The 26,900-nt window shown below is 46.2% G+C and overlaps 1 protein-coding gene across 5 annotated transcripts in view; it reads left to right on the top strand.

Annotated features, from left to right (window-relative positions):
• LOC126194988 (nicotinate phosphoribosyltransferase) overlaps positions 1–26,900 on the top strand; it is a 115,684-nt gene that overhangs the window by 57,422 nt on the left and 31,362 nt on the right. For all 5 annotated transcript variants that reach the window (XM_049933409.1, XM_049933416.1, XM_049933431.1 and 2 more), the window contains exon 10: positions 20,928–21,071. In XM_049933409.1, coding sequence (XP_049789366.1) covers positions 20,928–21,071 — 144 coding nt within the window. The remainder of the gene's footprint in view (positions 1–20,927; positions 21,072–26,900) is intronic.

Raw genomic sequence — 26,900 nt, forward strand, 5'->3', positions numbered from 1 at the left:
CACACCGTCAGCTGCCGGCTCTTAGCGGTCATTGAGTTGATGGCAGCCGTGATGAGATTTTCCCCTTTCTGTCTGCCCTGTGTCAATTATCCATTGGAATATCCACAGAATTCGTTCCAGTCGAGATGAATTGTTGATCTTCTTGTGATCCTACTTCCTGGTCGTCGATCCTCTTGTGATCCTACTTCCTGGTCGTCTTCAGGAAACGAAGCTACATCCCCATGATCACTTTGTCTTCCCTCATTTCCAGTCGATCCGGTTTGATCTCCCCTCTGTTGATGGCACTCTGACACATGGGGGACTTTGATTCTTCTCCATGATACTGTCCATTATCACCCAATCCCCTTAAACAGTTCCTTCCAAGCAGTCGCTGTACATCTTTCCCTTTCTGGATGGATACACCTTCTCTCTTTGTACCATATACATTCCATCATTCAGGCCAATGGCAAGAGCCGATCTCCTTCATCTCCTTGGTCAGCTCCCGCCACCATATTTGCTGATTGGGGACTTCAGTGCCCTCCACCCACTTTGGGGATCTCCGTGTCCTTGTCCACGAGGCTCCCTATTGATTGACCTCTTCCACCAAGTGGATCTTGTTTGCCTCAACACTGGGGAACCTACATTTTTGTCTGCCTCACGTGTCAAACTTCTCTCATTTGGACCTTTCGGTTGGTACTGTTCAACTTTCTCAGCACTTTGAATGGTTCGCTCTTGCTGATACACACCGGAGTGACCATTTTCCATGTGTCCTTTGATTACAGCCACAACTGCCATCTATGTGCCCAAGACGCTGGAAGTTTTTCCCAAGCTGATTGGACACTTTTCTCCACTCTAGCGATATTCAATGACCATCAGTTTCCTAGCATCAACAATCAGGTCGCTCATGTTATGGAAGTTATTCTTACAGCTGCGGAACGTACAATACCTCGTACCTCCTCTATGCCCCGGTGCCCCCAGTTCCTTGGTGGAACGAGACGTGCCATGATGCAATAAACGAGCAGAGACATGCTCGTCACTTTTCCGCCACCATCCTACATTGGCCAACTGTGTCTGCTGTAAGCAGTTACGTGCGTGATGCCGTCGCATCATCCACAATAGCAAGAAGGCAAGCTGGGACTTCTTTACCAGCTCCTTTAACACCTTCACTCCATTCTCTGTAGTTTGAAGTGGCATTCGATGGTTATCTGGCACGTCCAGTTTTTCCCCCATCTCTGGACTAACTGTCACGCATGATACCTTAGTAGATCCAGTCACAGTTTCTAACTCATTGGGTCAACACTTTGCTGAGATTTCGAGCTCTTCAAATTACCCGCCAGCCTTTCTCCCTAAGAAACGAGCAGCGAAAGTGTGACCTCTTACTTTCTCCTCTCAAAATTACGAATGCTTTAATACCGATTTTTCACCAAGTTGTCCTCCTCCACCTATATCACGCCTTAGTGCACTCGAAATTGGACTATGGAAGTACAGCATACCCCTCTGCACGGCCGACTGTCCTTTGGCGTCTCAACTCTGTCCACCACCGTGGATTGTGTTAAGCGTCATGAGCTTTTTACACTAGCCCTGTGGAGAGCCTTTATGCTGAGACTGCTGAACCTCCGCTGTCCAGTTGGTGAACTGTCCTGAGTCATTACACTAGTCATCTGTTTTCCATGCCTGCTCATCTGATCCATGCCCTTTTTTTCAACGCCTCTTTGGATTTAGGGTATGCAGGCCGCCCTTCCTCTCTACTACCACCGGGAGTCCACATCCGTCAACTGCTCTGTTCTCTTTCCTTCGACATTCCTAAAACTTTCTTGACAAATGGGGGCACGGCACCGCCTTGGCTTCATGCTCGGCCCTGCGTGCTCCATGACCTTTGTCAGCTTCCCAACGATAGTACCCCACCTATAATTTATCGTCAGGTGTTTGCTGCTCTATGCGCACAAATGGAGGATACCACATTTATTTACACTGACGGCTCAAAAACCACATTTGGTGTTGGGAGTGCCTATATTGTTAGTTTTTAGTGCAGAGCTTTATGCTGTTCTCCAGGCTGTCCAATACATCCGACTACAGTATATTATTTGCTCAGATTCGCTCAGCTCTCTCCTCAACCTCCAAGCTCTTTATCCTGTCTACCCTCTGGTCAACCAGATTCAGGACTGCCTCCATTTGCTCCACTTGGTGGGCGTCTATGTGGCATTCCTCTGGTTCTCGGGGCATGTTGGAATCCACTGAAATGAGGCAGCTGATATAGCTGCCAAGGCTGCAGTCTCTCTTCCTCGGCCCGCTGTTCGCATGGTTCCCTTAGCCAATCTACAGAGCATTTTATGTCATTGTGTTGCTCTTTTAGGGCACACACATTCGTTTACGCTTCCTGATAATAAATTACGGGACGTAAAACCTCTTCCCTGTGGTTGGACCTCTTCCTCCTGGCCTCATCATCGGGAGGAGGTAATTGTAACTAGAATTTGGATAGGGCACTGTCTTTTTAGCCACAGACATCTTTTAAGTGGCGATCCTCCCCTGCTTTGTCCCCACTGCTTTCAACTTTTACTTCAGTGCCCCTATTTTAATCGGCTACGCACCCAGCTACAGCCGTTGCCTGATATATTTTCTCTTCTAGCAGATGACACGCACTCAGCCGATCGCGTCCTTGAGTTTCCGAGTTTATCAGTGTCAGTAAGATGACATCGGTCATTTGAAGCTCATGTTTTGGGACAAACAACCCCCCCCCCCCCCCCCCCCCACTCCGCTTCAGTAGTAGTTTTCTAAGATTTCCTTCCATTTTTAGTTTCCTGCCTTTTTGAGTATTGCTTCAATTGCTGCTGATTTAACATTTGGTTTTTTACCCTTCCCTAAGCCACAGAATGGATGCTTATGACCGTAGCAGTTTTGCACCCTAAAATCACAACAAAAAAATAATGGTGTTGCAGAAAGTCTTGTAGTTGAAGTTGTCTCTGTGTGGCCAGATCATGAATGTATTATCTGCATATATAAAAAAAAGCAAGAGGCTTGTAGATGGCTGAAATCAGGGCTGCTGCTTCAAATGCTTTCGTGAACATATTGGCCACAAGTGGTGATAGTGGGCAGCCTCTCACTATTCCATTTGTTTGTTCCTAGTAATTTCCTTAAAATAGAAACTAGATTGACATAAGCTCAAATTCAGACAGTTTCATTAGTGCTGACCCAAACTTTTCTCCTGTGAAGCTTAGAGAATCTCTTAGAGATACCAGTGTAAAGAGAGATACCATGTAGAGATCCTTCTACATGAAGGATTAATAACTAAAGACAGTGGTTTCCACTTATGAAATGCTTGGACCCAGCCTGGGGTGGGAGAAGATATAAAGGTGGGTCCCAGCAGAAATCAGTCATCAGAAACGCCTGAGGACATCAAAAAGTTGGCTTGCTGAAATATCATGCCTTCTGGGTATCCGCCTGGATGGATACCTAAGAAATATTCAAAGATTTTCTTGAATGGAAAGTGCAGGATGGCATAACAGCAATCGATCCACTGCATCTGACATGTGCAGCAATTGGGAGTGGGTGGTAAGTGTAAGGAGGTGACATGGGTCGGGAAGTGGGTGGGCTATGAGATAGGAGTGGGGGAAAATGATGTGCTTCTTGTGATAGTATGCAGGGATGCGGTGGGCTTGAATGGGCTGTTAGGTGCAGAGTCTGGTGGCTGTGCCAGTGGGGGAAGGTGGAGGGAGAGGAGAGATAAAGAGAAGGAGAAAGACAGTAGGTGTGTTGATGGAAAGTGTAGTACTGAGTGTGAGGGGGGGGGGGTGGAGGAGGGGATGGACTAGCAGAGGTTGAGGCCAGCAGGTTTACGGGAATGAAGAATATGTTTTAGGGAGAATCCCCATCTGTGCAGTTCATAAAAGCTGGGCAGGTAGAAAGAATCCAGGTGTTTCAGGCTGTAAAGCAGTCATTGAAGTGAAGCACATCGTGCGGGGTAGTATGTTCACCAACTGGATGGTACATCTGTCGCTTGGCCACGGTTTGGTGGTAGCCATTCATGCAGACAGACAACTTGTCAGTCGGGCATTGGGAAGAGTAGTATTAAACAGCAGCAAGGCCATGGGCTTTTGAGTATGTTAGTGTAGTGGGAGATTGCATTGACAGTGACATGTAGGGCATTGGATGCTTAAAGCAACAGAAACTGTGGAGAGTCTGGAGGAAATGGGTGGTGTCTTCTATATGGGAGTGTGGATTATGGGTAGTAGGCTGAAGGTGTTGGTTCATAAGAGCAGAGATTCTTTCAGTGTGGACGCATTAATTAGCCATATTGAGGAGCCCTGGTTGGTGGGTTTATGGACTTTTTATGAAGCAAATAGAAGATGGTAGTGTAGGGAGTGGTGGTGGTGGGGGGGGGGGGGGGGAGAGAGAGAGAGAGAGAGAGAGAGAGAGAGAGAGAGAGAGAGAGAGAGATGCAGAGAAGTAGTTCTGGGAGGGACTTACTGATCTGAGAAGGGGCTGGAGATATTGTGGGATTCTTGGAACAGGGTCACTATGAATAGGTTTGTAAGCAGATGTGTTACTGACAGCTGGTGGAGCCCTCTTCCAGATAATCCCTGTGTCTTCATAACCACAGTGGTGGAGCGTTTGTTGGCAGGTAGGTTTAGAAGATACAGATCAGTTTTTAGGTGGTGGAGTGCAGTTCTTTCTCTGAATGTAAGTTTGGTTTCCATGTTTATTTGGGAAATGATGGTGAAGCAAAGGTCAAGGTTAGGACATTCTGGAAAGTTAAAAGGAAGTGATTTGGTGACACTGGGGATTGATCAGTGGTAACTGGATTAGGGAAATGAGTCAATCAGGATTCAGTCTTCCATCCAAGTGTGATCCACCCCCACTACCCAAAATCACTCTGTTAACTTTCCAGAATTTCCTAACCTTGCCCATCCCCCTCATTATCATTCCCCTAGTAACTCAACATGGAAACCATACTTACATCCACAGAAAAAACAGCACTCCACCATCTAAAAACTGATCCCAACCATGTAATCCTATCTACTGACAAAGGCTCCAGCACTGTCGTTATGAACCACAGAGATTACCTGGCACAGGGACTGTACCAACTGTCAGATATGTCTACCTTCAGATCTTATCTCAGTGACCCCAGTCCAGAAATCCAACAAGATTTCCTGTCCCTTCTCAGAATCTTAGGCCCATCCCAGAACATTTCTCCTGTGTCCCTCTCTCTCCTCATCCCCCCACACTCCTACCCTCTACATGCTTCATAATTTCATAAACCCAGCCACCCAGTAAATCTCATTGTGAACGATTAATGTGTCCCACTGAGAGAACCTCTGCTCTCGTGACCCAACACCTTCAGCATATTACCCATGACCTATCCTCCCATATAAAAGAGACCAACCATTTCCTCCATCGACTCTCCACAGTTTCTACTCCTGTATGACCTGGTGCTCTGCTTGTCATTGTCGATGCCACCTCCCTATATGCTAACACCCAAATGCCTGTGGCCTTCCCACTGCTGAACACCGCCTTTCCCAGTGCCTAACTTAGTCCAGACGAACAACCTCATTTCAAGTTGCCATGGCCCACTATGTCCTCATCCACAAAAACCCCAAACCCCTTACTTGGTTCAGATTCATTGATGGCATGTTCCTGCTAAGGACCGAGGGTGAGGGCACCCTATTCACATTCCTCCAGAACCTAAACACCTTCTCCCACTTTCACTTCCTCATTGACCACCTCAAGGATGACTGTGTCAGCACCACCATCCACATCAAACCTATCAACCACCTCCAGTTCGACAGCTGCTGCCCATTCTGTACAAAGAAGTCTCTTTCATACAGCCTAGTGCCTGTGATCGTGGCTACCAATCTCTCTCTACCTCTACCTCTACCTCTACCTCTACATCTACATCTACATTTATACTCCGCAAGCCACCCAATGGTGTGTGGCGGAGGGCACTTTACGTGCCACTGTCATTACCTCCCTTTCCTGTTCCAGTCGCGTATGGTTCACGGAAAGAACAACTGCCGGAAAGCCTCCATGCGCACTTGAATGTCTCTAATTTTACATTCGTGATCTCCTCGGGAGGTATAAGTAAGAGGAAGCAATATATTCGATACCTCATCCAGAAACGCACCCTCTCTAAATCTGGACAGCAAACTACACCGCGATGCAGAGCGCCTCTCTTGTAGTGCATGACAACTAACAAGCTGTCTGTCCTCATGGATGGCCACCACCGAACTCTGGCCAAGAGACAGCTGAACCTCCCAGTCGCTGAGCATGCCATCCAACATGACATTCTTCGTTTTAGTGACTACTTCACAGCCTGCATCATCTAGGTCCCTTCTAACAATGCTAGCTTTCCAGATTGCACATGTGGGAACTCGCCCAACAAAATATTCTTATTTCTTGTAATCCCCTGGCCTCAACATCCCCGTAACTGTCCCCCCCAGGGGGCCCATGGTTATTTCATGAGTTCATGCGTGGTGCACACGGGCCCCCAGCTGTTGCAGCCAATTCTTCCTTCCCTGGCTGCATTTCCTTCACCCTGCTCTCCCTCCCTATCCTTGCTCCTTCCCTGTTGCCACCTCCTCCTCCTCTCTCAGTATTATGATTTATGTTGACCTGGCTATCCACCTGGTTTCCTGTATTGGTTACAGTTTTTTTCCTTTTGCCTGTTCTTTCATCCTTTTTGACATTTAGGTCCCTACCTGAGGTGTGACCTCAACTTCAAAATTTCCTGTTTTTAGTGCGAGCCATGTGGAGAAGAACTCCTTCCCTAGTATCCACGGTGTGAATTCCTTTTCCCCCTTTCTCCCCCTTTTCCTTCCCCACTGCAGCCCCCCTTCGTCACTGCTAGGTCACCAGCAAGTGTAGCCAGTCCCTGTGGTGGGGCTAGTATGTATCCATATGGTTGAGCCCTATGGCTGAGCCCGCTGACAACACAGGGATCACACTACTGATACCTCCCCCCTGCGGGTCCGGGGATTAGAATAGGCCCGAGGTATTCCTGCCTGTCGTAAGAGGCGACTAAAAGGAGTCCCTCCCCCTCAAGGGGGTAGTTAGCGCCTGCGTCCAGAGACGGACGGTTCCACAACCTCTGTTTGCGGTCATTTTGCTTTTTCACTTCTCGTTTCTTCCTTCCTTTGATTGGTTCCTTTCTTTGCTCTTCTCCACCTCACTGTCTTCCTTATTCTTTCCCCTGCAAAATCTCCTTGCCTTCTCATTGCCTTCTTCTCCTTGCCTTCTCATTGCCTTCTTCTCCTTGCCTTCTCATTGCCTTCTTCTCCTTGCCTTCTCATTGCCTTCTTCTCCTTGCCTTCTCTGGTCTCCGCCTCGGTGTTTGAGACAGTCTGTCCTCTCTCTCTCTCTCTCTCTCTCTCTCTCTCTCTCTCTCTCTCTCTCTCCCTCCTTTTTCCTCTTCTTCCTTCCTCCCTGTGCGCGCCTGAAGGCCGACCCACGCGTTCGCACGCGTAGCCGGTGACGGGGTAACGCGTAATTCCCCGCCCTGGGTAGACATGTAAGGCACGCGCGTACCCCCTGGTAAAGGCCAGGCCCGGGGAGGGGTGATTGCCTGAGCTGATACCTTCTGACCATGCCGATTGGTCCCTCCGTCTGTTTCTCGGGAGGTGTGACCTGAGGTGTAAACATTCACCTAAGGCGGGAGTGCCCTCTGAGAGGGTCCCCACAAGGAAGGAGCGCGCCATCGGAGACGCTGGCAATCATGGGGGATTCCTCCGCAATGGATTTCACCCCATCTCTCTCGACTTCTGCCCAAAAACGGAAACTTGACCAGCTACCAGTGACAAAAGTACTACCGCCTGCCCCACAGTTCCTCGTCGTTTCTCGATCTGAGGACGGAAAGGATTTTTCCTCTGTCAACCCTTTCGTTATCCAGAAGGGCGTCGATGCCATAGCCGGATCTGTTAAATCTTGTACCAGGTTGCGTAACGGTACCTTATTACTCGAAACTGAGAGCGCCTTTCAGGCACAAAAACTGCTTCGGGCCACACTCCTGTACACATTCCCTGTCAGGGTGGAGGCTCACCAAACTTTGAATTCATCTCGTGGTGTGGTCTATACTAGATCCCTCGATGGCTTGACTGACGAGGAGATTCAATCTTTCCTCGCTGAGCAGGGCGTGACGGCTGTCCATAGGGTCATGAAAAAGGTCAACAATGACCTTGTACCGACCCGGACACTTTTCTTGACCTTCGATAGTGTTAAGCTGCCATCGCGCATCAAGGCGGGCTACGAGGTCATTTCAGTTCGCCCCTATGTCCCGACACCTACGCGCTGCTACCAGTGTCAGCATTTCAATCACACTCGACAGTCTTGTTCCAATGCGGCTAAATGTGTCACTTGTGGCAGGGATGCCCATGAGGGTGACTGTCCACCTCCGTCTCCTCGTTGTGTGAACTGTCAGGGTGACCATGCCGCATCCTCCCGCGACTGTCCTGTCTATAAGGAAGAACGCTGTATCCAAGAAATTCGGGTCAAAGAGAAAGTGTCCACCTCGGCTGCTCGCAAGCTATTGGCTAGTAGGAAGCCCACGCTGCTCCCAGCGGGGAAATACAGTACTGTCCTTGCCTCTCCTCGGACTACCAGGGAGGTGGCAACCCAGACATGCGATCTGACCTTCAGCACCACGGTCGTCCGTTCGGCCAGTGCTAAGATCGCGCGGTCGACGTCTCCTCTTCCTCCCATCACCCCACAGACACCAGCCCCTTCATCAGCTTCTGCTAAGACGAAGACCCAGAAGTCAGATGCACGGGCCTTCAAGAAGGAACCGTCCCGTGCAGACTTCCTCCGTACCTCAACCTCCCAGCCTTCGACCGGTACTTCCACCAAACGACCTTCCAAGAAGGCACATAGGAAGCACAGTTCTCCTTCTCCGCCACGGCGCATTTCTTCTCCTGCGCCACCCAGCGGTTGCCGCCCCAGGCCGTCCTCCGTTTCGCCTGGCCGCACCGCTGGTAGCCGAACATCTGGTCGTTCACCGGCGGAGGAAGCTCCCCCTCCCGGCCATCCTCCCAAGATGGCCAATGAACCTATAGACCCAATGGACGATGACTGTCCGCCTACTGATAGCGGCGGCAGTGCTCGCTCGAAGCCAGGCCCTCAGCGGCCTTCGAGGTGACCCCTTCTTTCATCTTCTTTTTTTTTCTTACGATGGCACTTATTCACTGGAATATTCGCAGCATTCGCTCCAACCGAGAGGACTTGCTGCTCCGCTTGCACCGTCCGCTCGTCGTAGCCCTCCAGGAAACGAAGCTACGCCCATGCGATCAAATTGGCTTGGCACACTACACCTCTGTGCGTTTTGACCTACCCCCTGTGGTAGGTATCCCGGCTCATGGAGGGGTTATGTTGCTGGTCCGGGATGATATTTACTACGATCCCATCACGTTGCACACCGGCCTGCAGGCAGTTGCCATCCGCATTACTCTCCCCACCTTTACATTTTCCATTTGTACCGTTTACACTCCATCGTTGTCTGCCGTTACCAGAGCAGACATGATGCAACTTATTGCTCAGCTCCCTGCACCATTTTTGTTAACTGGAGACTTCAATGCCCACCATCCCCTTTGGGGCTCTCCAGCATCCTGCCCGAGGGGCTCCCTGTTAGCAGACCTTTTCAACCAGCTCAATCTTGTCTGCCTCAACACTGGCGCCCCTACTTTTCTTTCGGACACATCTCACACCTATTCCCATTTAGATCTCTCTATATGTACTCCCCAACTTGCACGCCGGTTCGAGTGGTATGCACTTTCTGATACATATTCGAGCGACCACTTCCCGTGTGTTATCCATCTCCTGCAGCATACCCCCTCTCCGTGCTCATCTAGATGGAACATCTCCAAAGCAGACTGGGGGCTCTTCTCTTCCAGGGCGACCTGTCAGGATCAAACCTTCACAAGCTGCGATAGTCAGGTCGCACACCTCACGGAAGTCATTCTCACTGCTGCTGAATATTCCATCCCTCACCCTACTTCTTCTCCACGTCGCGTACCGGTCCCCTGGTGGACCGCAGCATGTAGAGACGCTTTACGTGCTGGTCGACGTGCTTTACGCACCTTTCACCGCCACCCTACAGTGGCAAATTGTATCAATTATAAACGATTACGTGCACAGTGTCGTCGTATTATTAAAGAAAGCAAGAAAGCCAGCTGGGCTGCTTTCACAAGCACCTTCAACAGTTTTACTCCTTCTTCTGTTGTCTGGGGTAGCCTGCGCCGGCTATCCGGCACTACGGTCCACTCACCAGTTTCTGGCTTGGCGGTCGCGAATGACGTCCTTGTGGCCCCTGAGGCTGTCTCCAATGCCTTTGGCCGCTTTTTCGCAGAGGTTTCGAGCTCCGCTCATTACAACCCTGCCTTCCTCCCCCGCAAACAGGCAGAGGAGGCTAGGCCACCTAACTTCCGCTCCTCGAATCGTGAAAGTTATAATGCCCCATTCACCATGCGGGAACTCGAAAACGCACTTGGCCGATCACGGTCCTCCGCTCCAGGGCCTGATTCTATTCATATTCAGATGCTGAACAACCTTTCTCCTGCGGGTAAAGGTTTTCTTCTTCGTACTTACAATCGCATCTGGATTGAGGGACATGTTCCTGCATGCTGGCACGAGTCTATTGTTGTCCTGATTCCTAAGCCGGGGAAGGACAAGCACTTGCCCTCCAGTTATCGACCCATCTCGCTTACCAGCTGTGTATGTAAAGTGATGGAGCGAATGGTTAACTCTCGATTGGTTTGGCTGCTCGAGTCTCGACGCCTACTTACCAATGTACAATGTGGATTTCGTAGGCGCCGCTCTGCTGTTGACCATCTGGTTACCTTGTCGATCTTCGTTATGAATAACTTCTTGCGGAAGCGCCTGACCGCGACTGTGTTCTTTGATTTGGAGAAGGCTTACGACACCTGTTGGAGGGCGGGCATTCTCCGCACCATGCATACATGGGGCCTTCGCGGTCGCCTCCCTCTTTTTATTCGTTCCTTTTTAATGGATCGACAGTTCAGGGTACGTGTGGGTTCTGTCCTGTCAGACACTTTTCGCCAGGAGAATGGGGTGCCACAGGGCTCTGTTTTGAGCGTCGCTCTCTTCGCCATAGCGATCAATCCAATAATGGATTGCCTCCCAGCTGATGTATCAGGCTCCCTTTTCGTGGACGATTTTACCATCTATTGCAGCGCGCAGCGTACGTGTTTCCTGGAGCGCTGTCTTCAGCGTTCTCTTGACCGTCTTTACTCCTGGAGTGTCGCCAATGGCTTCCGTTTTTCTGCCGAGAAGACGGTCTGTATTAACTTCTGGCGCTACAAAGAGTTTCTCCCACCGTCCTTACAACTCGGTCCCGTTGCTCTCCCATTCGTGGAGACAACAAAATTTTTAGGTCTTACATTTGACAGGAAACTTAGTTGGTCTCCACATGTGTCATATTTGGCTGCCCGTTGTACCCGTTCTCTAAATGTCCTCCGTGTTCTCAGTGGTATGTCGTGGGGAGCGGATCGAACCGTCCTACTTCGCCTATATCGGTCGATCGTCCGCTCCAAGCTGGATTATGGGAGCTTCATATACTCCTCTGCACAGCCATCCATCTTACGCCGCCTCAACTCCATACAACATCGGGGTTTACGACTTGCGATCGGAGCGTTTTATACTAGTCCCGTCGAGAGTCTTCATGCTGACGCTGGTGAGTTGCCACTCACCTACCGGCGCGATATACTGCTTTGTCGGTATGCCTGTCGGCTACTGGCAATGCCCGACCACCCGTCTTATCGTTCCTTTTTTGATGACTCTCTCGACAGTCAATACGGGTTGTATGTCTCTGCCCTGCTACCCCCTGGAGTTCGCTTTCGTCGCCTCCTTCAACACCTTAATTTTTCACTCCCTGCAACCTTTCGAGTGGGCGAGAGCCACACGCCACCTTGGCTCCAGGCTCAGGTTCGCGTCCACCTTGACCTCTGCTCGCTCCCGAAGGAGGTTACCCCCGGTTCAGTCTACCACTCCCGTTTTATTGAACTTCGTTCGAAGTTCATTAATATGACCTTCATTTATACAGATGGCTCTAAGACCACTGACGGGGTCGGGTGTTCTTTTATTGTCGGGGCACAAAGTTTCAAATACCGGCTCCATGGCCTTTGTTCGGTCTTCACAGCTGAGCTCTTTGCCCTCTACCAGGCTGTCCTTTACATCTGCCGCCACCGACATTCTGCATATGTCATCTGCTCCGATTCCCTGAGCGCTATCCAGAGCCTCAGTGATCCGTACCCGGTTCACCCTTTCGTGCACCGGATCCAACGCTCTCTTCAGCAGCTGGTGGACGTCGGTTCTCCGGTTAGCTTTATGTGGGTTCCTGGCCATGTCGGTATCCCTGGGAACGAAGCTGCAGATGCCGCGGCCAAGGCTGCGGTCCTCCAGCCTCGGACAGCTTCTTGTTGTGTCCCTTCGTCAGATTGTTGCAGGGTAATTTGTCGGCGCATTTTATCGCAGTGGCATGCCGATTGGGCTGCACTTACAGACAACAAACTTGGTCCCTGAAACCTCTTCCCGTGGCTTGGACATCCTCCTCACGCCCTTCTCGGCGGGAGGAGGTTGTTTTGGCCCGGTTACGAATTGGCCACTGCCGGTTCAGCCATCGCCATCTGCTGATGGCTGCGCCGGCGCCGTTCTGCCCATGTGGGCAATTGCTGGCGGTCCGCCACATTTTAACGGTCTGTCCGGATTTTAACACCCTGCATCTTGATCTTGGCCTGCCATGTACTGTAGAAGCCATTTTAGCGGATGACCCACGAGCAGCTGCTCGCGTTCTTCATTTTATCAATTTGACAACCCTCTCAAAGGACATTTGATTCTGCTGTTTTCCTTTTTTAATCCTATGCCTGTCAGTCTGTCTTTTATCGTGTTTTCCGTTTCGTTGCTGTTTTAAACTTGTGACTCGCGGTGCATTCCTCACGTAATCTGGGCGCTAATGACTGTTGAAGTTGTGCGCCCTAAAACCACAAAAAAAAAAAAAAAAAAAAAAAAAAAACTACTGATGCCTGTGCTGTTCCCTCCCCACGTATGCCAAGGAGTGGTTGCTTGTCTTCTTGGAGCATCTGAACTCTCGGCAACAGCCGCCGTGCCAGGCTGCCCTTGCTGTGGCTAGGTGGCGCCTGTGGAGAGAGCCCCTGGTCAGAGTGGGTGGTATCAAGTATGATGTTTGGTGCATGAAGTATATCAAGCTGCAAAAATCTGGCCATTCTCAAACAGCTGTCTCTTCTAATGGTGAAGGATTATTGAATGCTGCTTCATATGACCCGGCAACCTTCCCTTCCCTGGGAGGAGGGCCAGGCTCTCCATCTTGGGATGAAACTCTTTTCCCCATTACATCGTCTGTACTGGGGCGGATGAGGACACATTCACCATCGCAAAGTCATTGTTTTTTGTGGAAAATATCGAGGACAAGTTTGGTGAAGTGGAGCTCTTAGTAAGATGTGGTCAGGCTCTCTGTTGATCAAAGCTTCTTCTGCCACCCAGTCCGCAGCTCTTTATGGCTGCGATCGTCTTGGCAATGTCCCGGTGTGTATCATTCCTCACCAGTCTCACCATGGTCCAGGGACTAATTTTTCATAGGGATCTCATCCTGCAAACTGATTAGGAACTCCGGGCTAATCTGGAGCAGCATGGTGTTCATTTTGCTCGACATTTGCAGAAGGGTGGCAAAGACAACTGCACCGATACTGGCACCTTCAATCTAGCTTTGAGGAGGATACCCTCCCAGAGAAGGTCAAGATTATGTGCTACAGATGTGACACTGAAGCCATATGTCCCTCCGCATATGTTGGGCTTTCGGTGCTTGCATTTTGGGCATATTTCTTCCTGCTTTACGGAAGACCCTTCCCATGAGGGAAGCCCCTGTGTCCTGCCACTTATGTGTGTCAGTTGTGCTGACCATCACTCCCCTCGCTCATCAGCTTGTATGACTTACAAGAGAGAAAAGAAGATCCAAGAATAGAAGTCCCTGGATTGCCTGTCTTATGTTGAGGCTCACCAAAAATATGAGAGACTCCATCCAATGTCACTATCTTCAACTTTAACCTGTGTTACTTCATTTCCTCCTCCTCCTTCGCCATCCTTATCCCAGCCTCATCCCTCTCTCCCTTTCCCCTCCCCTGCAGTTCCCACGACCTCCCATCAGGGAACCGCTCCCCCTCCCAGCCCAAAGAAGTGCCCCCCTTCTTCGGCATCTGCCAGTTATCGGTCACCCTCCTGGGACCTCTATCCCCGGCATCTATCAGGCCAGAAGACCCTTAGCACCACTCGGCCATGAGGCGCACCATCTGTGCGCCCCAAGGTTGCCCACTCTCTTTCGGTTCCAGATCTTACAGAAGCCTGTGCTTCCCCCTGTGTCCAGCCCTCCTCCACCTCAGAAAGAGAAGAAGAAGCAACATAAATCCCAAGACAAGGCGTCCCCAGTGTCCCCAGAGGTACCATCTTCCCTTCGCAACCCGAGTCTGACATCTTATTTGTAAATGTCACCCAATCCTAGTTGGTGATGGCTACTGATCTCCTCCATGGCTTCTTCATGTCTAGCTTGGGCTCTCGCCACACGATCATCCAGTGGATTTGCAATGGATACTATCGGCACCTATCGGAAATGCAATGTCTTGTCTCCTCCTATTCTGCGTTCTGTCTTGTTCTTCAAGAAACACATTTCCGTGATGACCACTCTCCAACATTTTGTTGTAATCAGGTGTTCTGTCGGAACTGTGCTGGCCCCAGGTAGCATCTGGTGGTGTCTGCACTTTGGTTTGCTCCGATGTCGTTAGTGACTGGATCCCCCTATGTACCAACTTGAAAGCGGTAGTGGTTAGAGTGCAAACGACTCCAGCAGTTACCATTTGCAATGTCGACCTCCTTCCAGGTAGGCCACTTGCTTACGTTGCACTGTTTACCTGAATCCAGCAACTCCCGCCCTGTTTCTCCTCCTTGGGGGCCCCAGTGCCCACCATCCACTGTGGGGGAGTGTCACTGCAATGGGTAGGGGTGTCCTAATTGACCAACTTATCATGGACCTCGATTTCTGTCTCCTCAATGATGGTTCCCTAATCCACTTCAGTGTCTCTCATGGCACCTTCTCTGCTGTCGATCTCACGATCTCTTCCTCTGCCCTCGTGGCTTCTCTACATTGGTCATCCCATGATGACCTTTGTCACAATGACCACTTTCCGGTGTTTCTATCATTCCCCTGCTGCCACCAGGCAGACAGGCCCCCGCATTGGGCATTCTGCAGGGCCAATTGGCGTTCATATAAGTGTACTGCGCACTTTGACACCTCCCTCTCGAATTCCAATGATGCAGTCATGCAAGGCATCTCTGCCACTATTCTTCATCTGCAGGTCCCCCTCGCCATCGACCGGTACCGTGGTGGACCAAGGATGTCGCAGTCGCTGTCCAGGACTGCCAACAAGTGCTGCAGTGATTTAATCAACACCCTTCATAGAGCAGCCTGCTCACTTTTAAGTGCCTCTGTGCCAAGGCTCCTTACTTATTAAGCAGAATAAAAAGGAATACTGGGAGCGCAATGTTTCCTCCGTGGGGTGTATGCCTCTTTATCGTAGGTTTGGTCCAAGCTGCTTAGTTTCTGGGCTGCCAGCAACAGTCAACTGTCCAGGTTCTGAATCTCCAAGGTGCTCTGTGAACTGATCCATTGGTCCTCGTGACACACTTTGTGATGGCGTTGTCATCCTCTTCCTACCCTTCTACCTTTCTCCGGCAGAAACACAGAGTTGAACAGACCCCACTCTGGTTACCCTCCATGACTGTGGCTTCTGTGGTCCCCTTCCCATTTTTATCCGTGAGTTTTTATCTCACTGGCTCTTCCGGGCAAGCTGGCACTTCACTCAACGCCCCTCAAATTCAGTAGAATGGTATCCCACAGGGTTCTGTGCTAAGTGTGACACTCTTCCTCATTACCATCAATGGGCTTGTGACCTCTGTTGCTAGCATCTGCTGAGCACCAGCTCTAAGGTGCCATACCCACAGTACACCCTGATCCAGAATTTTATTTAGGCAACCAGCTGCTCAATGTTGTAGCACAGTCCCGTTTCTGGGGCCTTATTTTTGATAACAAGCTGAAATGGCTGCCCCACATTTGCCATCTAAAGGCTACATGTATGCGGAAGCTTAATGCTCTCTGCCTCCTGGCCCACACATCTTGGGGTGCATACCATTCTACTCTTCTCCATCTTTACTGTGCTCTGGTCTTGTCCAGAATAGATTATGGTAGTCAGGTTTATGGCTCAGCAGCTCCTTCCACTTTGGAACTCCTTGACCCTGTCCATCATTGTGTAGTGTGTCTGGCTATTGGTCCTTTCGCACTAGTCCTGTTGATAGTCTCCCCACAGAAGCAATGATTCCCCCTCCACACATCCGACAGAGCCAACTACTTGTTTCTTACGCAATCGCCATTCGCCAATTCCCTGACCATCCTGTGTACCCTGTGCTCATCGCCAATGAGGGATGTCTCCCTCCTAACACCCGTTCATGGGTAGACGTGTCTCACTTTCCCCTGTTGCGATCTCCACTCACTGGACTGCACCCCATGTCTTTTCTCCCATTCCCCCACCTCCGGATGGTTCCCAGAGCATGGATTAGGACCGATATATTCCACAGTCCTAAGGTCTCTGTCGCTCCTGTGGTTTTCCACCGTCTTGTATGTGCTATCCTTGCAGAGTTCCAGGGTGTCACCATCTTTTACACTGATTATTCTAAGACAATCGATAAGGTGGAATACACTTTCACGTCTCCTCCTGGCTTCAAACACCATTTATTGCTGGGATCATGTAGTGTGTTCCAAGCAGAGCTTCTAGCCATTCACAGGGCCCTCCTTTTTGTTTCTTGGGCCTCCCTCCACACAGTGTTTTAATTTGTTCAGACTCCATGAGCAGCCTGCAGGCTATTGACTGATGCTACTCTCGTCACCCTTTGTTCTCTGCTACCCATGACCTTCTTTCTGCCCTTGAGTGTGCTGCCTGTTTAGTCATCTTTCTCTGGGTCCCAAGTCATGTGGGCATCCCAGGGAATGAACTGGCTGACCATTTAGCTAGAGAAGTAGGTACTTAACCCATTTCCTTTCAAGATTCCAACTGCGGATATGCGGATCTATGTCAAATCTCTCTTTGCCCAGAAGTGGAATGCCATCTGGAGCGCTACTGTTCATAATAATAAACTCCGCACAATCAAGGAGTCTACTGCAGTTTGGCGCTCTTCTTTCCGCTCCTCTCTGAAGGAGTCCACTGTTTCATGTCATTTACGCATTGGTAATACCTGGCTCACCCAATGTTTCCTCCTATGTAACGACCCACCTCCACAATGTGATTATGGAACCAGACTGACTGTATCTCACATATTAGTCGAATGTCCCCTTCTTTCGGCAATTCGTGTTATGTGTAGCCTTCCCGATTCCTTAAATTTAATATTAGCAGACGATCCATAGATGGTTGAACTGGTCCTCAGATTCCTCTGTGAAAGTGGTTTTTATTTCCAGATATAAGGTTTTACTTTAGTCTTGGAGCAGGGGCAGGTTGGTTGTGGTTGGAACTTCTTTTACAGTCTTCTCAGTCTTTGAACTCATGACTGCCCCCCTTTTTTCCAGTTTTTAGATTTGGTCTCACGTTTTATGCCTTTACTGTGTTTGTTTAATGTTCATTATTTTATAATTTGACTCCCCTGACTGGATCCGTCTACTTTTAGAAGACCCTTTTTCTTCTGTGACTCACTTCGGAATCGTGAGACTGATGGCCTCACTCTTTGGTCTCATAACTCCTCTCAATTAATCAATCAATCAATCAATCCCCCTAACTATCGCCTTCTCTGCTTGCACTCCAGTACTGCATGTTTCAGTTACGCACCTACGGTCTTTCTACTTCACTGTCTCGCCTTTCCCTTTCCCCCTCTCCTCTCCACTTCACCCTCCAGCACAGCCTCCTGACTCTCCACCTAGCAGCCCATCCTGTCCCCACCACATCTCTGCATGCTCCCAAAAGCAGCACATCACCTTCCCCAACCATCCCATATTGCTTGCGTATGTTAGGTGCAGTCTGCAGGCGAGCCCCAGTGCTCAGAGACAGTTGCCATGTGTGTGAGTTGTGCTTGCATGCATGTTCGTGTGTGTGTGTGTGTGTGTGTGTGTGTGTGTGTTTTGGGGGAAGGACAGCTACAAATGCTTATAAAATAACTGTCAGCAGGGTAGGTAAACATTCGGGGATAATGCATCTAGGTGGCCAGACAGTTGCACTTCTGTTTTGTAGATTATTTGGAGTGAATGGGGAAGGGAGTTATGTGGCAGTATTCTGGTGAACACCTGTTGTTATGTTGTTCTGCTGTTTTCTCTGTTAATGTAAACACTAAGTGTTTGTTATGTTTACTTGGTCATTTAAAGGGTTTTTTTCTGTTTTAGTTTTATGTATATTTCTTTGTAAGGTTATAGGGCATTTATATTTTTTTATTCTCATTTTTTCATATGTTCTTCCATAATACACATACGTTCACTGATATGTTTTGCTAATGTGGGGTTTTATGTCCCTTATTTCCAGGATCTCACTTTGTTGTTTCGGATGCCAGATGTTCTCCTTTTTTGCTCATATTCCTCACATCACATATCTTAAATTGTAATTGATTTATGTCTTCTTTTTGTATGTGTTTTTGTCTTTTGTTGGTTTTGGGATGAATTTCTGAATAGAATTTTCTGTCTAATTCAGATTCTGATGTATTGTCTTTTGAAAATACTGGGTATTATTTGTAAGTTTTTATACCATCTACTCCATAGAGGAATTTTTAGATATATATATTAAAAAAAAACACACACACACACACACACAATAAAATAAAGTTGTTATCTTAACTTAAGTATGTTGTTAAATTAACCTAATTATGTCATGTATTGGAAAATTCGACTCGTTCCACATCATTACGAAATATCGTATTCATGATCCATGGAACTAGTATTAATCTAATCTAATCTAATCTATTGTTTTGTTTATTCTGTGTAATAGTATTATGAGCACACATGTATGCTTGCTTTCTTGTGTGTGTGTGTGTGTGTGTGTGTGGTGATTGTGCAACTGTTGTACACAACATTGTTTGCGGCTATCTCCATTATATTGTCTAGCTCTTTTTAGTAAGTTTATTTGTTGAGCGGTACTGTGTTGACCTAATGTAACATAGTTCTAGGTGCCTGATTTTGTGAGTTTGGATAATAAAAGCTCTGGTGTGTCTCTGTGCCTGTTGTGACATTACAGTTAATTTCAAAAAGGTACTAATTGTTTTCTTTTTAATTTTGTATCTAAGAAGTTAATATGATTACCACATTCTTTTGGTGTTGTGAATGTATACTTTTATGTATCTTGGAATCTGCATGTTGATGATCAGTTTTGTTAGTGGTTCAGCAAATTAAATAAGTTCGAAAGTATGCTGGAAAATAAATTGTAATAGGACTAAAATAATATAGCACAAACACATTGATGAGAGAATTGTAACAATTAACAGAAGAGTCACAAAACCGATCCAGATCAGTGAACAGCTATTGCCTGAAGTGAAGTGCTGCTGACAAACTAAATAAGGGATGTCAAAACTGAGCATCAGCCATGTGTGAAAAGGAAAGTTTATTGTTGGTGTTTAACAAGTTTTGTTGTACAGCTGTGAGGCATAGTCTTTATTTGTAAAAAACATTCAAAAACTGAAGGTTGCTCAGCAAGCACTGGAGAGGTGCATGTTGTGGAGTACTAGGAGAGATAGCGAAACAAATATAAGGATCACAGATCAGTCAAGAAAGGAAGATGTGGTTCTCACCATACTGGAAATGTAATGGAAGTAGGTAGGTCTTACAGTGAGACAACTGGATGGTAATTGGATCAATAAAGCTCTTTCCTGGATTCCAGGAGGTAAGAAAAAGTGGTTAGGATGACTGAAAGGAAGATATGTAAATGCATTAGAAAATGTAAAAGTGCAGCATACAGGTGTGCACTTAAAGACCCTCGAGGAATTATTCTTCCAGCAGTTGTTGTCAGATTGGTGATGGTAGTGAATTGTGTAATAAATATTGAGAATTTTGAACATCAAGTATGTCACAATTGCAGGTGTACAAAAAGATCACCATCAGCAGTGCCCTATTTACTTTTACTAAAATGTAAACTTTCACGGCCGGAAATATCATGTCCATTATAATTATCCGGGCTGTTATGCCGTGGTTGGTTGATGAATTCTGAGGTGATTCCCAACGTTTCGTCTCCGGCTGCGGGAGACATCTTCAAGGGGGTCCGTAGCTTGATGGTCCAACACACACACTGGCTCGCTACTGACAGTCAGTAGCGAGCCAGTGTGTGTGTTGGGACATCAAGCTACGGACCCCCTTGAAGATGTCTCCCGCAGTCGGAGACGAAACGTTGGGAATCACCTCAGAATTCATCAACCGACCACGGCATAACAGCCCGGATAATTATAATGGACATCCTATTTACTTTATTGTGAAACACCTCTCATCACAATCACGTACTTACTTTTATAGCATACATAATGTCATTCATTTGAGTATCTGCCCTTCCGCTTGGGCCACAGTGTTGGGATAGTATACGTGCAAATTTGCTTGTTATTAGCTTTGAAGAAAGGTATCTGAAATCTAAGCTCAACAAGTTGAAAATCTTGTTTGTATGTCTTATCTACCATCCAACACATGAACTATAGGGTAAGTTTTTATCTTTGCACTTTTTATTTTTTAAATTACTTGTACAGTCATTTCTGTTTTCATATTTCCAGTAACTTGAATTGGCCAAAGACTATGGCATGTCTGTTTCCATCACTGGTAATGTCACATTGGTATAAATGGTTGTCATTTGTTGTTTTGTTTTATCATGTTAATAATGATGCAGTATGTATATTTGTGGCAGAAAAAGAGAGAGCCAAATTTTAAAATCTTACTTCCTCAACAGTTACATGCCAGAGGCAGCCAGCTCTTGGATGTGTGTACAAAATGGTAGAAATCAATGGAAGCCCTAGAATAAAACTTAGTCAAGATGTGGCGAAGATAACAATGCCAGGAAAGAAGGATGTGTACAGACTATATGGATCAGATGGTAAATAAACTAATATATATATATATATATATATATATATATGTCCAAAATTGAAACTAATCAAAAATAAACAAGTGATTTCTGAACAGACATTAATTACCACGTCATGTTATTACAAAGGCTATGGATCCAAATATACACGCAAAAAAGTAACAAAACTGATAAATCTCTTCTACAACAAGAAAGCAGATATGTCATACATGTTTGGTAGTGACATGGAATACTATGCAGTGATCCAAGAACTTAATTGGCAGTCTATTTATTCCTGAGAAAAACTGTGCAGAGGTCAGGAATAGTCTTTGGTTGCAACTTGCTATGTGTGAGACATTTTTCTGATGTATCCCAAGTGTGCTAATTAGGATTAAGATTCTAAGGCTTCACTGGCCAGTCCATGCTGTCTATATTGGTCCTGTTGTGGAATGGTCAGCATTTGTTGGCCTTCATCAGCTCCTGTGTCTCAGAACTGTTCCTGGAACATAGAATTGGTACTTTGCTGTAATCAGTGCTTTCCAGACTGCTGTCTGTGTCTGACCTACCGTATTTACTCGAATCTAAGCCGCACTCGAATCTAAGCCACACCTGAAATTTGAGACTCGAAATTCAAGGGGAGAGAAAAGTTTCAGGCCGCACCTCCAAATCGAAACAAAGTTGGTCCATTGTAATATGAGACACAATTTAGGTCGAATGAATGACGCTACAGCTACAGTAGTTTGGTTCGAGTCGTAAGCTTAGCAGTTAAGCTTTACCAGGTAGCCATTGCTATGCGTCAGGCGCTCCGTCCATATTTATACAGGTACCCTTCCTTTTTCACGTGCTTCGTCAGGTTTGAATTGATTGCTTATTTTTCTTTGATCTGATAAGTGCCGTTCTCTTTGTTATAGGTGTTTACGTCACTATAAGCTGAAACTGCATTACTGTACTGTGTTGTGCACTGTTTGTCACATTCTGATAATGAGTGTTTGCGGCCTGTCACCGCTCGCGGCATGGCTTGCTTTTGTGTGCGCTACCGCTGCTTACAATTAAAAAAAAGAGAGGAATTGTCTCATTAGCGAAACAATGGCAAGAGACTGCTATTTGTTGTTACTTACACTGCTGCTTTCTTTGATAATGATCAACAAGAACCAAATAATAGACTGCATATGATAGATGATGTTCTGAATGAGAGTTTAGCTAAAATTTTTCTCCGTTTGAAAATCTTTTCAGATGCCTCTTTTGTACATAACATGCTGCACAGAAATTAGTCATCTTAGATTTAAAAATCTAGTCAATTGCCGTGCTTCATTTCTGACTATATCACTATTAGGCATAAGAATAATATGAATATAAACATGACATGATATGTATATTCTTCCGCGTTTGCTTTTGTCTCACACTAGTTTCGTAGTTTATTAGGCAGGCAGGATTTAAATGAGATAGCAGCAAACACGAAACAATACATGGCAAAATGTTTATATTCGTATTATTCTTATGGTGAAGAGAATACTGCATATGATTTACAATTCATAAAAATTCCTATTAGCAACCATCTCTTCTCACAGGTAGGAAAAAATTCAGAACAAAGAGTTGGCCATATTGACAAACATCCCAAACAGTCCTGCCAGTCGAATTTTCGTAGTACATTGAAATGCTGCTACATTCGAAGATGAACAGTACGGAATTTGTATTTACTTCATTGGATAATGTATGAAAATGCAGTGGGCGAAACTCGGGGCGGAGAAAAAAGCTCGTCTTTCACCTTTTTTTTAAATTTATTTACTGACACAGAGGTTTTGGTGCCTGCAAAGCATGCCTGTGTAGCACTACATATATTCGCGGCTGAAGTTAGTTGTGGCAGCACCTATCAACATTTTTCAGAACTTCCACTTACTTTGCACTCAATTCTAAGCCGCAGGCGGTTTTTTGGATTACAAAAACCAGAAAAAAAGTGTGGCTTAGATTCGAGTAAATATGGTACTTGTAAACATCCAGGGATTATCCTCTGACTAATAAGGTCCAAATTATGGGTCTGCAGCATCGAATTATAAATGACATCAAGAGATTAAATTTGCCTCTCAACAGGCATGTGCCTAGTGCATTGATTTTCAACATTTTTTAGTAGTGTCTATTCCAGGCAGAAATAGAAGTGTCCCACAGAGACATCAAAATTCTTATTTGTGTCTCCCACAAACTGGAATTATCTTGACAGTTGTGTACAATGATTACGCACCTCTTCTCTTTCCACTTTTTTCCCAATAAAGTTCTGACACTAGTATGCTACATAAGACTCCTTTGTCATCATGTCATAATGTAATCCACATACTTTGCAATAGTAACATTTTATTTATGTATTTGTTTATAAACAAAAGTATGTTGTGCACCACAGTGTTGAAATTTACTATCTAAAACATACACTGAGGCGAGAAAAGGCTGGACTCAACAAGTCATTTGAGACCCCTGCAGAAATATGGAGCCATGCTGCCTCTATTGCCATCTGTAACTGTGAAAGTGTTGCTGGTGCAAGGATTTGTGCACAAACTGACCTCTCTATTATCTCCTACAAATGTTTGATGGGATACATTTTGGGCAAACTGTATGGGCAGATCATTTACTCAAACTGCTCAGAATATTTTTCAAACCAACTGTCAATAATAGTGTCCCTGTGGCATAAAAATTCCATCATTGTTTGGGAACATGAAATCCATGAATGGCTGCCAATGGTCTCCAAGTTGCCTAACAACCATTTCCAGTCAGTCAAACAGTGGAACTCCTGGCAGAAATATCAACAATGTTAGAAAAGATAGATTGCTACGTATCATAAAGATGACACATTAAGTTGCAGACAGGCACAATTAAGACACTTGCATAAAGCTTTCGGCCGTAGCCTTCATCAGAGAAAAAGAAACACCACCATTCATACCCAGAAGCAAGGTATGAAAAGCTACGAAAACTTGGGCTCAAAGCTATCCGCAATATGGCCAAGTAACTAACAGAGTCATATTTTAAACCTTAAAGAACATTAACTTCCTCCAAGCTGATCATTCAAGGAGGCAGCAACCAAAATTCAGGTACCAGTTAAGAATTAAAGTAAAAATCTCAATCAAAAACCAATCTCTCTCTCTCTCTCTCTCTCTCTCTCTCTCTCTCTCTCTCTCTCTCTCTCTCCAAAAACACATATATAACTATTCATATTATTAAGATAAAAGTCATTTTATAAAGTTTACATTGAAATCACCAAAGATTAATAACTTTTTCTTTTTGTCTGACAGACAGCATAATAGGGAGTCAAACTTTTTTATATGAATAGTTCCCAATCTCTTAATGGGGACCTGTACAATGTTGCTAATATCAACACTACATTATCTAACTGTAGTTCACATGCACAAACTTCGATGCACTGATCGACACACTGGACTCGCATTCGGGAGGACGACGGTTCAATCCCGTCTCCGGCCATCCTGATTTAGGTTTTCCGTGATTTCCCTAAATCGTTTCAGGCAAATGCCGGGATGGTTCCTTTGAAAGGGCACGGCCGATTTCCTTCCCAATCCTTCCCTAACCCGAGCTTGCGCTCCGTCTCTAATGACCTCGTTGTCGACGGGACGTTAAACACTACCCACCACCACCACCACTGATCGACACAAAATTTGCTTACTTCTTCGGTTTTTGTATTTATACCCTTGTTATGTGTAAATGGCAACTCCTCTTTTATCCATGCCAGATCTGCCCAAGTGTAAGATGCTAAGTTATACCCATTTATACAGACACTTTCCATCCCCACAGTTACATGGTGTTCAGACAGACAAAGTATATCAATCTCATTCTTATTTTTGAGATCATCTAAACACACTAACAGTTCATCTACTTTATTTTTTATTTCCCTGATATTTTGATTAAGTAAATTGATACTACCCTTAGCTTTATCTCTATTTAGTGCACATGAAGCTTCTTTTATTCTGTTTTTCTTGAATGTTGTCTCTATGGACTTTGGCTTTAACCCAAAAAACCTGTCTGCCTGGTACAATTAACCACAGGGATCATACATTGTGTGGCTGTGGCCTCCCTTACAGTATCTGCTAGTAGGGAAGCTAACTTATCGTACTTTAGGTTGTAAGGATAATTCCCATCTGCCCAGTTAAGAAAAGTTGGTGGTGAAAGGGAGGATACAGATTGCTTGGATAGTGAAGCAGCCACTGAAATCAAGTATGTTATGTTCAGCTGCACGTTGTGCCACAGGGTGGGCTTCTTTGCTCTTGGCACAATTTGGCAGTGGCCATTCAACCTGGTGGACAGCTGGTTGGTAGTCCTACCAATATAAAAAGCTGTGCAATAAATGCAGCAGAGCTAGTAAATAACACGGCTGATTTCATAGGTGGCATGGCCCCTGATGGGATAGGATAAAGCTGTGAATACTGGAATAGGAAGTGCTGGGTGGGTGGATTGGGCAGGTGTTTTCCACAGACGTATGATCCTTGTGCTAAGAGGTTGCGATTGGGAATGGCATAAGGATGGACCCAGATTTTGTGGAGGTAGGGTGGGCGATAGAACATCGCTTTAGGAGTGGTGGGTAGGATATCATTTAGGATGTCCCTCATTTAAGGTCATGATGGTAGATAATCGAACCCCTGATGAAGGGTGTAGTTCAGTTGCTCCAGTCTGGGTTGGTACTGGGTGACAGAAGGGGCACTCCTTTGTGGCTGGTTCTTGAGGGTGGTGCAAGGATTGGTGGTATGGGGGGGGGGGGGATGGTATGGGAGGTCCGTTTACGGACTAGGTCTGGGGGATAGTGTCTGTCTGTGAAGGCCTTTGAGAGAGCCCTCAGCATTACAAGCATGGAAGTTCTGGTTACTGCAGATATGCCATCCCTGGGTGGCCAGGCTCTTTGGGAGAGGTTTTTTGTGTGTGAAAGGGATGACAGCTGTTGAAATGCAGCTACTGGTGGGTTCAATGTGGACAGAGGTTGGGATGAAGCTATCAGGACAGAGGAGGTCAATATCTACTAAGGTGGCACAATGGGTTGAGGAGGACCAGGTGAAGCAGATGGGAGAGGTGTTGAGGTTTTGAAGGATCGAAGATAGAGTGTCTTGGCTCTGAGTCCAGATCATGAAAATCTTGTTGTATGAGGTTTAAAATACGACTCTGTTAGTTACTTGGACGTATTTCGGATAGCTTTGAGCCCAAGTTTTCCTAGCTTTTCATACCTAAGGGACCACTGTTGTAAGTAAATAAGATCAAACAGCAATCTGCTTTTTGTGAGAAAAGGAGATTGTTTGGCACACAAACTTCCTTCAAACTACACGTCCTGCTACATCAAAATTGGTCAGTGGAGTTCAGCACCATACTATTGTACAAGAACATAATCCAATTACTGTAATTAAGAAATTATGAGAGGTTATTACTTATTGAATGAAAACTATAGAGAATGCATTTCTTTTCCTGTATTTTAGTGAACTTTGTACACTTAAAATTCTGTCCATTGATAGACGGCGACAATAATGAAGTTCACCTCCTTTTCCAAAAACAAGATATTTCTATTCTTCACTTCCAGAAAATTTGTATACATAAATGTAAAATTTGTCTACATAAATGTTTGGCAACTCTTACACGTACTTTACTCTGTTTTATCACTAAAATATCAATTTTCATTAAATGTAACAATACGTTCTGAGCGATGGCCTAGCAACACGTCCTCTTTCCACAAGATACAGATTAACAGTCCTCTTCCCCCTTCCCCCCCCCCCCCCCCCCTTAAATAAATCAATTGTCTTTTTTGTAGAGTCCATACTATAGAAGTTAAACTGGAAATCAAGGAAGGAAAAATGATCGATAAGCCTTGCAGAGAGTTGATTGGAT

The sequence above is a fragment of the Schistocerca nitens genome, chromosome 1, assembly GCF_023898315.1.
Source record: "Schistocerca nitens isolate TAMUIC-IGC-003100 chromosome 1, iqSchNite1.1, whole genome shotgun sequence".
Taxonomy (NCBI): domain Eukaryota; kingdom Metazoa; phylum Arthropoda; class Insecta; order Orthoptera; family Acrididae; genus Schistocerca; species Schistocerca nitens.